Source organism: Oncorhynchus gorbuscha, linkage group LG08 (assembly GCF_021184085.1).
Source record: "Oncorhynchus gorbuscha isolate QuinsamMale2020 ecotype Even-year linkage group LG08, OgorEven_v1.0, whole genome shotgun sequence".
Classification (NCBI taxonomy): Eukaryota; Metazoa; Chordata; class Actinopteri; order Salmoniformes; family Salmonidae; genus Oncorhynchus; species Oncorhynchus gorbuscha.
In genome coordinates, this window is record NC_060180.1 from 24,043,258 (window position 1) to 24,057,496 (window position 14,239).

General features: G+C 44.3%; 1 protein-coding gene across 1 annotated transcript in view; it reads right to left on the minus strand.

The window, feature by feature from the left end:
* The window catches only part of thada (THADA armadillo repeat containing), a 121,990-nt gene that overhangs the window by 65,662 nt on the left and 42,089 nt on the right, over window positions 1–14,239 (minus strand). The window contains exon 30 of the mRNA XM_046358893.1: window positions 2,515–2,618. Coding sequence (XP_046214849.1) covers window positions 2,515–2,618 — 104 coding nt within the window. The remainder of the gene's footprint in view (window positions 1–2,514; window positions 2,619–14,239) is intronic.

The following is a 14,239-nucleotide window of genomic DNA, read 5'->3' on the forward strand; positions in this document are numbered from 1 at the left end:
CATCCCTATTCATGAAGATGAAAAATCCCAGGATAGAGGCGGTCACATGAGATGCCAAAGGGCCTACAGAGTCCCATCATCTCCACGGTGTGTGTGTGTAATATGTCAGTGAGTCACCAGACAGACTTCTGTAAATATACATGAACGTAACTGTGTGTATGTACAACAGACACCAGAGCAGCTTGTGTGAGTGAGTGAGTGAGTGAGAGTGAGTGAGTGAGTGAGTGAGTGAGTGAGTGAGTGAGTGAGTGAGTGAGTGAGAGAGAGAGAGAGAGAGAGAGACGGGAGGTGTATGTGTGTGTGCTCGTCAAGCGTGTGACCACAGCGTTCGACCTCAGCGCTGCGAAAGCCCACAAGCGCGTGTGTGAGAACAAGGGGGACAGTGTGTGATGTTGACGTCACATTTTCATCACTCGGATATTAAACACACACACACATAGGAAGAGAAGAGTGAGATTTGTAAAGGGATGAGCCTCATCCCAACCTGGCTGTTCCAGCACTGTGAAGCTGTATTTAAGATCCTGAAGTGTCAGGGTCCTGGGTGAGGCAGCGGTCAAAAGCACAGCACTGCAGTACTAGGGCACCACTGACAGGACCGGGAGGCCCCATAGGATGGCAAACAATTGGCCCAGCACCACCCGCAGTAGGAGAGGGTTTGGCCAGTGGCTTTCCCCGGGTCATCATGCTTTTGTGACCCTTTGTGCCAGGGTCGGGTGCCTGCAAGCTGACTCAGGTAGTCAGACGAATGGTGTTTCCTCTGACACATTGGTACAGCTGACACCCGGGGTTAAGTCGAGCAGTAAAATAAAAAGTAGGAGGCTAAGTGGGTCATGTTTCAGAGGACACGTGACTCGACCTTCGCCTCTCCCGAGCCCATTGAGGCGTTGCAGAGGTGGGCCAAGGGATCTAATTCAGGAAGATACGCTTGTGGCCATACCAAACTGAACACGCCTGTTCAGGGTCGGGCCTAGTAAAGCGTCAGATGTCAAGCAAAACAATGCACTCCATATGATCCTTAGGCATGAGTAATGGACACATCTAGGTAACTGCCCAAAAAAAGGCAACACCAACAAAGTGTCTTCATAGGGTGTTGGGTCACCACTAGTTAGAACAGCTTCAATGCACCTTGGCATAGATTCTACATATGTCTGGAACTCTACTGGAGGGATGCAACACCATTCTTGCCTGAGAAATTCCATCATTTGGTGTTTTGATGGTGGTGGAAACCATCGTCTCAGCCGCCACTCCAGAACCTCCCATAAGTGTTCAGTTGGGTTGAAATGCGGTGACAGACGGCCATGAAATACGGTTCACATAGTTTTCATGCTCATCAAACCATTCAGTTGCCGCTCATGCCCTTTGGACGGGGCATTGTCTTCCTATCAGGCCATAACCATAGTAGCCAAAATAATGGCATGCCCAGCATTAATATACATGACCCTAAGCATGATGGGATGTTAACTTCAGGAACCACACCTGTGCGGAAGCACCTGATTTCAATATACTTTGTATCCCTCATTTAAGTGTTTCCATTCTTTTGGCAGTTACCTGTATGAAGACACTGGTATGGTGAACCATTAATAAGTGTGTTAGTATGGGCCTCTGTAGTTATCCACTCATACGGGGGCTAAACCAGAGATACAGGTTACTGATGGCCTATTCACGGCACAGTCAGAGCAGCTATTGCGGCGTTTCCTTCTGCATGTTGTTGGAAGACCAAAGTGAAAGTAAAATGACATTTGGGACAAAGTGATGCTTCATGATAATCATAAATGGATTTAAATGTGAGCGTGAGCATTTTTGTCCAATAAATAAATGACTTGCAAGGACAAGTGGTTTTGTCTAGGAAGTTTTGTTTGTTTTGACATTTGGCAATGTGAAACCAACCAGACGAAATGAAAAAAGAAAATTACAATGCTACAAATAGTCAAACTGATTCGAAGTATAGCTCAAAACCGTGTGTGTGAAAATACAAGAGTTGTTTGCAAAGTTTGAATTCCTATTTGACAATGCCCACATCACATTCGCTAATGTTAGGTAAAGGATGCTTCAAATGAGCTCAGTTGTAGACTACCCCTAGGACTGTTTCCAGAAAGGGGGGGGGGGGTAGTCTCTCTGCCCCACCGCCGGCGTGTGCGTCCTGTATCTCTGCAGGGGGTTGTGAAGCGGCAAGCGATCATCAAACGGACAGATGGTGCAGCGCCTGAGCGAACAAGAATCCACCTCGGCATCTTAATAAAGAGTCACTGGGACCAAGCGCAGCAAGCTAGCTAATCCCCTCCACACCCCTCTGTGCTATCTCCTGCTTACCTGGTCAGGCCCTGGTATGGGGCAGAAAGACTGGTGGTTGTGGTGGGGGGGTTGCTTCCTTTGAAATGGAAGCCTGTGTGGGGTGTGAAGGGAACTCAGCCAAAGAGAGGATGGGCAGTGGAAAAATAAGCTATTCTTAATATCAGGAACGGATGGTTTTCTGTGTTGCGGTGTGTGTGAGAGAGCGAGCAAATGAGTGCTGACCTGGAGGCGAGCCACAGTCGTGGACGCAGGGCTTGGCTGATGTCACTTCCTGCCGCCTGGGGTCTGTGTGTATCCGTCTGGTAGGAGCGCAGCAGGAACAGCACCTAGACCACACACACACACACACACACACATTTCAACTGGTTAAGTAATAACCGTGTGTGTAGCTGAACGACTGAGGCGTGAAGTGCCGTGCGTTCGACTAGCCAAACAATCGCTGAGGTTCGGAGACGTTCACAAACAAAGTCTAAGTAGTTTACATTGGTCTGAAAAACGTTGTGTGCAGTTACCATGTGGCTGTTTGGGAACAAGAAAGACATAACATTTTGTTACGTGCATTACAAAATGGCCTAATGATAATATTACTCAGTTGAGATTAGTTAGGGATGCACATTTTGGGGAATATTCAGAGGTGGAAACTTTCCATGGGAATTCACGGGAATTAATATTAATACCATTTAAATGTAGATATTTCCGGCATTTGATATATTTAACATATCATATTGAGACAGAAACATAACACTTAACTTGTCATAAGTAGACATAATTGCAAATGATTAAATCCTTCCAATAGAAATAAAAAATATTACTTTTGTAATGAATTGAACTTAAATGAGTTGACTCTTCATGGGATGATTTCACTGAACAAAATAAAAGGAAATATTGAATGATCCATTGCATCTCCCAAAAAAAGTTTTTAAATAGATCTGTAAAATTATAGTCTAGAAACTAAAGCTTTGGTTGTCTTCCTCTCAGGCTTCCATGTCTTCTCCCTGGACCTCCTCAATGTCCACCTCTTGAACATCAGACTGAGGCCTCATCTTCACTGTCACTTTCCAACCTGGTTGAGGATGGTTTGTTGTCAAGCTCAAAAAGCCTCAAATTTCCCAGATGGCCAGCAATTTTTCAACCCTTGTATCGGTCAGCCTGTTGCATGCCTTAGTGTGTGTGTTCCCAAACAGGACCAGTTGCGCTCTGAGGCGGCTGATGTTGGTAAGATTTGGAGGATGATTGAGGCAACAGGGGAAAGAGTTTCAGATACACAAAGTCCCTTCCAACAGGTGGCTGATGCAATATGGCAGTCGTGCCAACATATCTTATCTCCAACCCAAAGCCCTTGCTTGGAAGTGTACTTCACCAGACTGCCAAGAACCTTACCCTCATTCAGGCCAAGGTGGCGAGACACAGTAGTGATGACACCACAGGCCTCGTTGATCTCTGCACCAGACAGGATGCTCTTGCCAGCATACCTGGGGTCCCACATGTACGCTGCGGCATGTATGGGATTCAGGCAGTTTTTTGATGTATTTCAGAACTGCAGTTTCCTCTGCTTGGAGCAACAGTGAAGTGGGCAGGGCAGTACGGACTTCTGACATCTGCAGCAGTCTGAACAACAGACAGGATGGCATTGTCTCCCTCAATCCATGTAATGGCTACTACTATAGGTTTCAGGAGTTTCAGGCTTCTTAGCGCTCTCTCCAAAAATACATCATCCAGGAGGAACCTCTTGATGGGGCTGTCAAATCAAATATTGTATTTAATATTTATTTTACCTTTAACTAGGCATGCCAGTTAAGGACAAATTCTTATTTTCAATGACGGCCTAGGAACAGTGGGTTAACTGCCTTGTTCAGGGGCAGAAAGACAGATTATTACCGTGTCAGCTAGGGGATTCGATCCAGCAACCTTTCAGTCACTAGTCCTACGTTCTAACCACTAGGCTACCTGCCGCCCCGTATATTGGTCACATACACATGGTTAGCAGATATTAATGCGAGAGTAGCGAAATGCTTGTGCATCTAGTTCCGACAATGCAGTAATATCTAGTTTGATTATCTAAAGTAATCTAACAAACTATAGTGTTGGCAAGTGGGTTAGGACATCTACTATGTGAATGAAAAGTAATTTTTCCAACAACTGTTAAAAGACAGATTATTTCACTTATAATTCACTGTATCACAATTCCAGTGGGTCAGAAGTTTACATGCACTAAGTTGACTGTGCCTTTAAACAGGTTGGAAAATTCCACAAAATTATGTCATGGCTGTAGAAGCTTCTGACTAATTTACAAAACTTGAGTCAATTGGAGATGTACCTGTGAATGTATTTCCTGGCCTACCTTCAAAGTCAGTGCCTCTTTGCTTGACATCATGGGAAAATCAAAAGAACTCAGCCAAGCAATTTCTAAATGCCTCAAGGTACCAAGTTCATCTGTACAAACAATAGTATGCAAGTATAAACACCATGGGACCATGCAGCCGTCATAACACTCAGGAAGGAGACACATTCTGTCTCCTAGAGACGAACGTACTTTGGTGCGAAAAGTGCGAATCAATTCCAGAAAAACAGCAAAGGACCTTGTGAAGATGCTGGAGGAAACAGGTACAAAAGTATCTATAGCCACAGTAAAATGAGTCCTATAATCGACATAACCTGAGGAAAAAGGGGGAGGCTTGCAAGCCGAAGAACACCATCCCCAACCGTGAAGCACGGGGGTGGCCGCATCATGTTGTGGGGGTGCTTTGCTGCAGGAGGGACTGGTGCACTTCACAAAATAGATGGCTACATGAGGGAGGAAAATTAAGCGGATATATTGAAGGAACATCTCAAGACATTAGTCAGGAAAATGGCTTAATGACAAAGTCAAGGTATTGGAGTGGCCATCAAAGCCCTGACCTCAATCCTATAGAACATTTGTGGGCAGAACTGAAAAAGTGTGTGCGAGCAAGGCGGCCTACAAACCTGACTCAGTTACACCAGCTTTGTTAGGAGGAATGGGCCAAAATGCACCCAACCTATTGTGGGAAGCAATTTAAAGGCAATGCTACCAAATACTAATTGAGTGTATGCACACTTCTGACCCACTGGGAATGTGATGAAAGAAATAAAAGCTGAAATAAATCTCTACTATTATTCTGACATTTGACATTCTTAAAATAAAGTGGTGATCTTAACTGACCGAAGACAGGGAATTTCTACTAGGATTAAATGTCAGGAATTGTGAAAAACAGAGTTTAAATGTATTTGGCTAAGGTGTATGTAAACTTACGACTTCAACTGTACCTTTAAGTCAATTTATTAAAGTGGCCAGAGATTTGAGTATATACAGTGAGGGAAAAAAAGTATTTGATCCTGTGCTGATTTTGTACGTTTGCCCACTGACGAAGAAAGTCTATCATTTTAATGGTAGGTTTATTTCAACAGTAAGAGATAGAATAACAACAAAAAATACAGAAAAACACATGTCAAAAATGTTATAAATTGATTTGCATTTTAATGGAGGGACTCTGACAACATATCCCAGCGATGTTTCCGTGAAACAGAGATTGATACAATCTCTGATGTCTCTCTGGAAGGCAACTCGTGCCCTATTCCTGGTCATAATGTTGGTAAATTGTAATCTCTTTTACATCCAATAGTTCTTCCCGGCTGTATGGAATAAGACTTGAGAATTCCTGGGCTAAAAATGTAAGAAATAATAAATAGAATACATTTAAAAAATAACCTAAAGCGAGGCGACCATCTCTGTCGGCGCCATCTTGTCCATATCGGCAGACTGTGATATGGCCATTTCTTGGAGACTCCTTCCCCTCCAGGAGACTGTCAAACATGATGACAACACCACCCCAACGAGTGTTACTGGGCAGCTTCTTCTCACTTTGCTGCTATAACTTGATGACCCACATACCTAACTATTTCCTTGGCTCTCTTGTAGAGTGTATGCATTGTTTTCAGTGCCATGATGTCCTTGAGGTGCAGATTCAATGCATGAGCAGCATAGGTGTAATGTGATGGTAGGACTTTAGACCAAGCAGCCTTCATGTTTGCAGCATTGTCTGTCACTAGTGTCTTCAGCTCATCTGCAATGTAGAGACCGGTGTGTCTGTTGTCCCTTGTGTCTGTGCTCTTGTAGAATACTGATTGAGGGGTGGAGATGTAGTTAATTATTCCTTGCCCAAAAACATTCGACCACCCATCAGAGATGATTGCAATACAGTCTGCTTTCTCTATGATTTGCTTGACCTTCACTTGAACTCTGTTGAACTGCATCCAGCAAATGAATAGATAAAGCATGTCTGGTTGGAGGGGTGTATGCTGGACGAAGAACTTCCAGAAATCACTTCCAATACACATTGCTTGTGTGCATCAGAGGTGAAAGAGTTGCATACACAGCTCGAGCAAGACATTCATCAGGATTTCTCTGACTACGTTCCTCCATTGAGTAAAAAAAACCTGATTCCAGGAGGACCACGAGCTTTTGCTATCGATAAGGTGTCAGATTCATCATTTTCACCTCAAATAGAAATAGAGGGACTTTTGTCAGAGGTTGCTTGTTGTGAGGGCTGAGGGAACTTTATGCACCTGGTCAGATGATTCTGCATCTTTGTTGCATTCTTCACATATGATTTGGCACAGTATTTGCAAATGTACACAGATTTTCCTTCTACATTAGCTGCAGTGAAATGTCTCCACACATCAGATAGTGCCCATGGCATTTTCCTGTAAAGATTAGGGAAAAAATGAGTAAAAAACCCCCAACACAAATACAATTCCAAGTACAGATAAATAGTTCAGCAGTTTAAACAACTCATTTGTAAGATTGATGTTTTAAAATGAAACATGTTTGGAAACAGGTGAATTAACACTCCTCGGTTAACAGGCTCAAGCAAGCTAAAAACAACATGGTAGCAAAAACTAACTAGCAGAAATGGTTAACAAGTTAGAAATTATTTAAACACACTTTGCTGTAGGCTACTATTTACTAGTTAACAACAAATATTGTCATATAAAATATATTCACCCACCCAGTATTGTAATCCAATCTTACCAGAAAGCATGTAGTCCTTGGCTCAGACAGTGTAGTAGTGTGGGCTCAATAGCATCTCATTAGTGTGCAAGATCTTGAGAATCAGCTGTACATGTGGTGGAAGAGTACACTGCACATGTGATGGAAGAATGCACTGTGCATGCAGAGGGTTGCAATTCCATTGTATTGGGGATAGTTCAAGCAAAATATGCCACAAGACATAGAATTCCTTATGTGTATCACACAAAAAAGGTTCACTGTCATAAGAGAACTTTAAAAAAATGAATTTAAGAAAAATTCCCGGGCTTAACTTCCCATTGAAAATTTCCAGAAAAATTTACTGGAAAGTTTCCGACTCTTGCAAACCCTAGTTGATATATTGCCGATGTTACAATGGAGAGACCAAGACCGATATTCTGAGGCTAGGTCGGATGATGTGTAGTCTGTATAGGATGTATTCTGACGCAGTGCCTGTGTACTCGGCATCCTCGGTTCTCTGTGTACTCGGTGTATTCTGGGCCCTAGTAAGTATACTCTTTAGCTGGGCCACAGCCACAGTGGAGGAAGCTATTCATTACACCATGCAGGGAAGGCAACAGGGGAAAACCAGGCAGACCACGTAGCACCAGACCTGGCTCCCAGCCAACGCCCACTGGCCTTCACAAACAGCCCCCACCACACCCCTCTTTTCTCCCTGTCGCCGTCGTTCCCTGCCCCCTCCAAACTCTGAACTGGGAAGTCCCTAGTGGGAGTCTCAGCCGGATTAATCCGGACTCGATCTGAGGAAACAGGAATATTTATAGAACCCAAACCGTCCTACAAAAAGCATGAGACTGAGCAAAAACCAGAGGCGGGAAGAGAAGGGAGATGGGATGAGACGGAGCTAAAATAAAGAAGCCCCAGTCAGATGAGATCCATAAAGCAGAAGGGTCATGGTCCGATGTTTTAGCCAAGGAAGGAGAAGGGAGATGGGGGTGAGAGGTCACTGTTGTGTCCCTGCCTGGGAGATGGAACCGTGGCGGAGGTGGACCTATCGTTTGACCTGTCGTTTTGATGAGGGACACCACCTCTTTGGGGAAACTTTATGGGAATGGTTTGGCAAAGTTTGAGATGAATACAAAACAAAATCAAACTCTTTGTAAGGTTTGTTTTTTGTGAGGCGTTTTACAGTCAGTGTTGAGTGTGTGTGTTGGGTGAGTGTGTCACTTTTAGCCCGGTAAAAATAGTGGTGGTGTAGGAGGACTCTTCCGAGCCTGTTATCAGGCTGCAGTCCCTCCCACATCCACAACCAGGGACAGACCACAGGGCACGGCTAGACACACACACAAAAAGTACAGCCTTATGCAAGGACCCACCAGAAAACACAAACCACACACAAAAACTTACTGAATAAGATGCTTACAAAAAAAGCATACCCTCTATTAATTTTGTCACATTTACACACAAGCATCCAAACACCACAAACAAAAATCCAAACCAATGATAAACATGGCACCACCGACACACACACACACACACACAAGCCCAGACAAACAAGCCCATCATCAATCGTGATGAGTCGGAGGTCAACTGCACCCCGGGGACGTGTTGTTATTTCCATTTGTGCAGACGGTGGAGAGACATGAGCAGTGTGTGTGTGTTTTGAAGGGTCCGAGCAGACCCGAGCAGCTGGGGTCGTTGTATTAGAACATTGAGCCAGAGAGAGCATGGAGTGGTGACCTGTATTCTCGTTCATCAGTCACCTAAGTAGGCTTGGGCGGTATGTAGATTGTCATACCTTTATACCTACTCCACATAACCAAAAGTATGTGGACACCTCGTCGAACATCAATGGGCATTAATATAGAGTTGGTCCCCCTTTGCTGCTAGAACAAACTCCGCTCTTCTGGAAAGGCTTTCCACTAGATGTTGGAACATTGAATGGAATCAAGTCCTCGCAGCAGCCACAAGAGAATTAACGAGGTCAGGCACTGATGTTGGGTGATTCCAATTCATCCCAAAGGTCCTCGATGGGGTTGAAGTCAGGGTTCTGTGCAGGCCAGGCAAGTTCTTCCACACCGATCTCAACTAAACCATTTCTGTATGGACCTCGCTTTGTACATGGGGCATTGTCATGCTGAAACAGGAAAGGGCCTTCCCTAAACTGTTGCCACAAAATTGGAAGCGCAGAACCCTCTAGAATGTCATTGTATGAGGTAGAGTTAAGATTTTCCTTCACTGGAACTAAGGGGCCTAGCCCAAACCATGAAAAAAAATGCCCCAGACTATTATTCCTCCACCAAACTTTATACTTGGCACTATGCATTGGGACAGGTAGCGTTCTCCTGGCATTCGCCAAACCCAGAATCGTCCGTCGGACTGCCAGATGGTGAAGCGTGATTCATTGTTTCCACTGCTCCAGAGTCCAACTGCAGCGAGCTTTACACCACCGCAGCCAACGCTTGGCATTGTGATCTTAAGCTTGTGTGTGGCTGCTCGGCCATGGAAACCCAAACTCATTTCCCAACGAACAGTTCTTGTGCAGACGTTGCTTCCAGAAGCAGGTTTGGAACTTGATAGTGAGTGTTGGAACTCTGTAGTGAGGACAGACTATTTCTATACGCTACACACTTCAGCGGTCCTGTTTTGAGAGTTTGTGTGGCCTACCACTTCGCGGCTGAGCCGTTGTTGCTCCTAGACGTTTCCACTTCACCATAACACCACTTACAGTTGACCGGGACAGTTCTAGCAGGTCAGACATTTGACAAACTGACTTGTTAAAAATTCTATGAAGGTGCCACGTTGAAAGTCAGTGTGCTTCAGTAAGGACATTCTACTGTCAATGTTTGTCTATGGAGATTGAATGGTTAGCGCTCAATTTTATACACCTGTCAACAATGAGTGTGGCTGAAATAGCCGAACCAACTAATTTGAAGGGGTGTCCACATACTTCTGTATATATAGTGTACATTACACAATACCGGGACATTCGGTAATACCGGCACTGAACACAAGGGCTATTTTCAAACCCCACTGAATCTTTGTAATATCAAGGTTAGTAATGCTAATAAGTATATGTAAACATATGTGAACCCTTTGGAATTAACTGATTTATGCATAAATTGGTCATAAAATTTGATCATCTAAGTCTCAACAATAGACACAGTGCTTAACCTAATAACACAAATTATTGTATTTTTCTTGTCTATATTGAGTACATAATTTAAGCATTCACAGTGTAGGTTGGAAAAAGTATGTGAACCCCTAGGCTAATGACTTCTCCAAAAGCTAATTGGAGTCAGGAGTCAGCTAACCTGGAGTCCAATCAATGAGATGAGATTGGAGATGTTGGTTAGAGCTGCCCTGCCCTATAAAAAACTCACAAAAATGTGAGTTTGCAATTCAAATGAATCATTGGCTGATGTGAACTACGCCTCGAACAAAAGAGATCTCAGAAGACCTAAGATTAGGAATTGTTGACTTGCATAAAACTGGAAAGGGTTACAAAAGTTCTCAAAAGCCTTGATGTTCATCAGTCAACAGTAAGACAAAGTGTCTATAAATGAATAAAGTTCAGCACTGTTGCTACTCCCTCTAGGAGTGGCCGTCCTGCAGAGATGACTGCAAGGGGCGGCAGGTAGCCTAGCCTAGTGGTTAGAGCGCTGGGCCAGTAACGAAAGATCGAATCCCCGAGCTGACAAGGTAAAAAAGCTGTCATTCTGCCATTGAACAAGGCAGTTAACACACTGTTCCTAGGCAGTCATTGTAAATAAGAATTTGTTCTTAACTGACTTGTCAAATTTAACAATTAAAAAGAGTATTTTTTAAATATAAAAGAGCACAGCGCAGAATGCTCAATGAGGTTAAGAAGAATCCTATAGTGTCATCTAAAGACTTACAGACATCTCTTGAACATGCTGACATCTCCGTTGACGAGTCCACGATACATAAAACACTAAACAAGAATGGTGTTCATGGGAGGACACCATGGAAGAAGCCACTGCTGTCCAAAAAAAACATTGCTGCACGTCTGAAGTTCAAAAAAAGCACCTGAATGTTCCACAACTGGATACATATTCTGTGGACAGATGAAACTACAGTTGAGTTGTTTGAAAGAAACATAAAATCGTGTGGAGAGAAAAAAAAAAAAGCATAGCGACATCAAAACCTCAACCCAACTGTAAAGTACGTTGGTAGATCATGATTTGGGGCTGCCTCAGGGCCTGGACAGCCTGCCATCGTCGACAGGAGAATGTATTCCCAAGTTCATCAGAAGAATGTAAGGCTATCAAATCAAATGTTATTAGTCACATGCGCCGAAAACAACAACCTTACAAGGAAATGCTTACTTACGAGCCCCAAAACGACAAGAATAGGAGATAAAAGTAACAAATAAGGATCAGTAAAAACTAACAATATATTCAGGGGGGTGACAGTACAGAGGCAATGTGCGGGGGCACCGGTTAGTTGAGGTAGTATGTACATGTAGGTAGAGTTATTAAAGTGACTATGCATAGAAGACAACAGAGAGTAGCAGTGGTGTGGAGAGGGGAGGGGGGGGGCAATGTGAATAGTCTGGGTAGCCACTTGACTAGATGTTCAGGAGTCTTATGGCTTGGGGGTAGAAGCTGTTTAGAAGACTCTTGGACCTGGTAGCAGAGAGAGCAGTGTATGACATAGGTGGCTGGAGTTTGACACATTTTCAGGGCCTTCCTCTGACACCGCCTGGTATAGAGCTCCTGGATGGCAGGAAGCTTGGCCCCAGTGATGTACTGGGCCATTCGTACTACCCCCTGTAGAGCCTTACGGTTGGAGGCTGAGCAGTTGGCATACCAGGTAGTGATGCAACCGATGGTGCAGATGTAGAACCTTTTGAGGATCTGAGGACCCATGCCAAATCCTTTCAGTCTCCTGAGGGGAAATAGGTTTTGACGTGCACTCTTCACGACTGTCTTGGTGTGCTTGGACCATGTTAGTTTGTTGGTATGTGGACACCAAGGAACTTGCAGTTCTCAACCTGCTCCACTACAGTTCCTTCGATAAGAATGGGGGTGTGCTCAGTCCTCCTCCTACTGTAGTCCACAATCATCTCCTTTTTCTTGATCACGTTGAGGGAGAGGTTGTTGTCCTGGCACCACACGGCCAGGTCTCTGACCTCCTCCCTATAGGATGTCTCGCTGTTATCGGTGATCAGGCCTACCATTGTTGTCATCGGCAAACTTATTGATGGTTTTGGAGTCGTGCCTGGCCGTACAGTCATGAGTGAACAGGGAGTACAGGAGTGGCCCAGTCAGAGTCCTGACCTCAACCCGATTGACATGCTGTGGCATGATCTCAAGAGAGAGGTTCACACCAGACATTCCAAGAATATTGCTGAACTGAAACAGTTTTGTAAAGAGGAATGGTCCAAAATTCCTCCTGACCGTTGTGCAGGTCTGATCCGCAATTACAGTAAATGTTTGATTGAGGTTATTGCTGACAAAGGAGGGTCAACCAGTTATTAAATCCAAGGGTTCACATACTTTTCCCATCCTGCACTGTGAATGTTTACACGGTGTGTTCAATAAAGACATGAAAACGTATAGTTTGTGTGTGATTAGTTGAAGCAGACCATGTTTGTCTATTGTTGCGACTTCATGCCAAAATCCAGGTCATCCCAAAGGGTTCACATACTTTTTCTTGCCACTGTACTAAATTAGCAAACCAAATGTACAACTGCAGAGCATTGAGCACATTTTAGACAGCTAACTGAATAGCTATAAGATATCCAGCTGGCAAACATTTAGTTGTGAATTCCATACTCTAACTAGATCACCTGGAGAGGGCTGCAAAACATTGAGTGACTCACAAGGCTCCAGTCTATCGTCGTTGTGTGACTGGATGACTGGATACTATCGGTAAGCTTCATAAGGAAACATTTCGACAGCTGAAACATATTGCACAAGTTAACCGCAGGTATTTACTTAAAAAGTAGCTACAAATATTCAAATGTATGAAGTTTCAAAAAAACATCCAGTGACTATTTCCAAATACCCCAGTATAAGTGGTATACCGCCCAAGCTTACATACATGTACGACTCACTACAGAACCTGTCCAGCGACAGTACAGCCTGGTCCCAGATCTGTTTGTGCTGAACTAGTACTACTCCCTACAGACCCTTTCTAGCTATAGCCTGGTCGCAGATCTGTTTGTGCTGTCTTGCCAACTAACCAACTCCATGGTCAACCATAGGACTTGGTAAGACAGCACAAACAGGCCTGGGAACAGATTTCGATCTCCTACAGAATAGCGCTGAGGCTACAATTTTTTTTTTTTTTTAATACCAAAGAAAAATCCATGAGAGAGTCTAGAGTTCAACTCCGGATTTGTGATGTGAAAATACACAAAAGGATTCATTCCCCACTGCACAACCTCAAAACACTACTGACCGCGCCAGGCGTACTGGGTAGACAGGCCTACATGGCGTCGCTGGAGCGTGCAGGAAGGGACGTCGTGTTCTGTTAGTGCTGGTCCGCCTGTTTCCTCGCTAGGCAGGTCCAGGGGAACCCGGGTTGCGTCAACAGAAACTTACTGGGTCTCTCCGATAAACTCTAACCTGCCTGCTGATGCACGATTCACTGGGGACTGTCTCCCGAGGACACTGCAGGTCACACAGCTAGGGGTGTGGGAGAGAAAGCCGGCAAGAGTGGGTCAATGTACTAGTAGTGGGTATCGCTGGGTCTCGGCAGGTATGCTGTGTGTTTGTGCACTGTCGATGGAGGTGAGAAAGGGCATTCTGGATAGCAACATGTTAAATCTTCAAAAATGAAAGCCAGAAAGGTTTTACCAATATGGAAGAAGAGACTCCCACATCTGCTACACACACCAACTGACTCCCTGACAGTGGCCAGAACACATTAACATACATTAGCCATACCCTGCAGCTGAATGCACTGTCC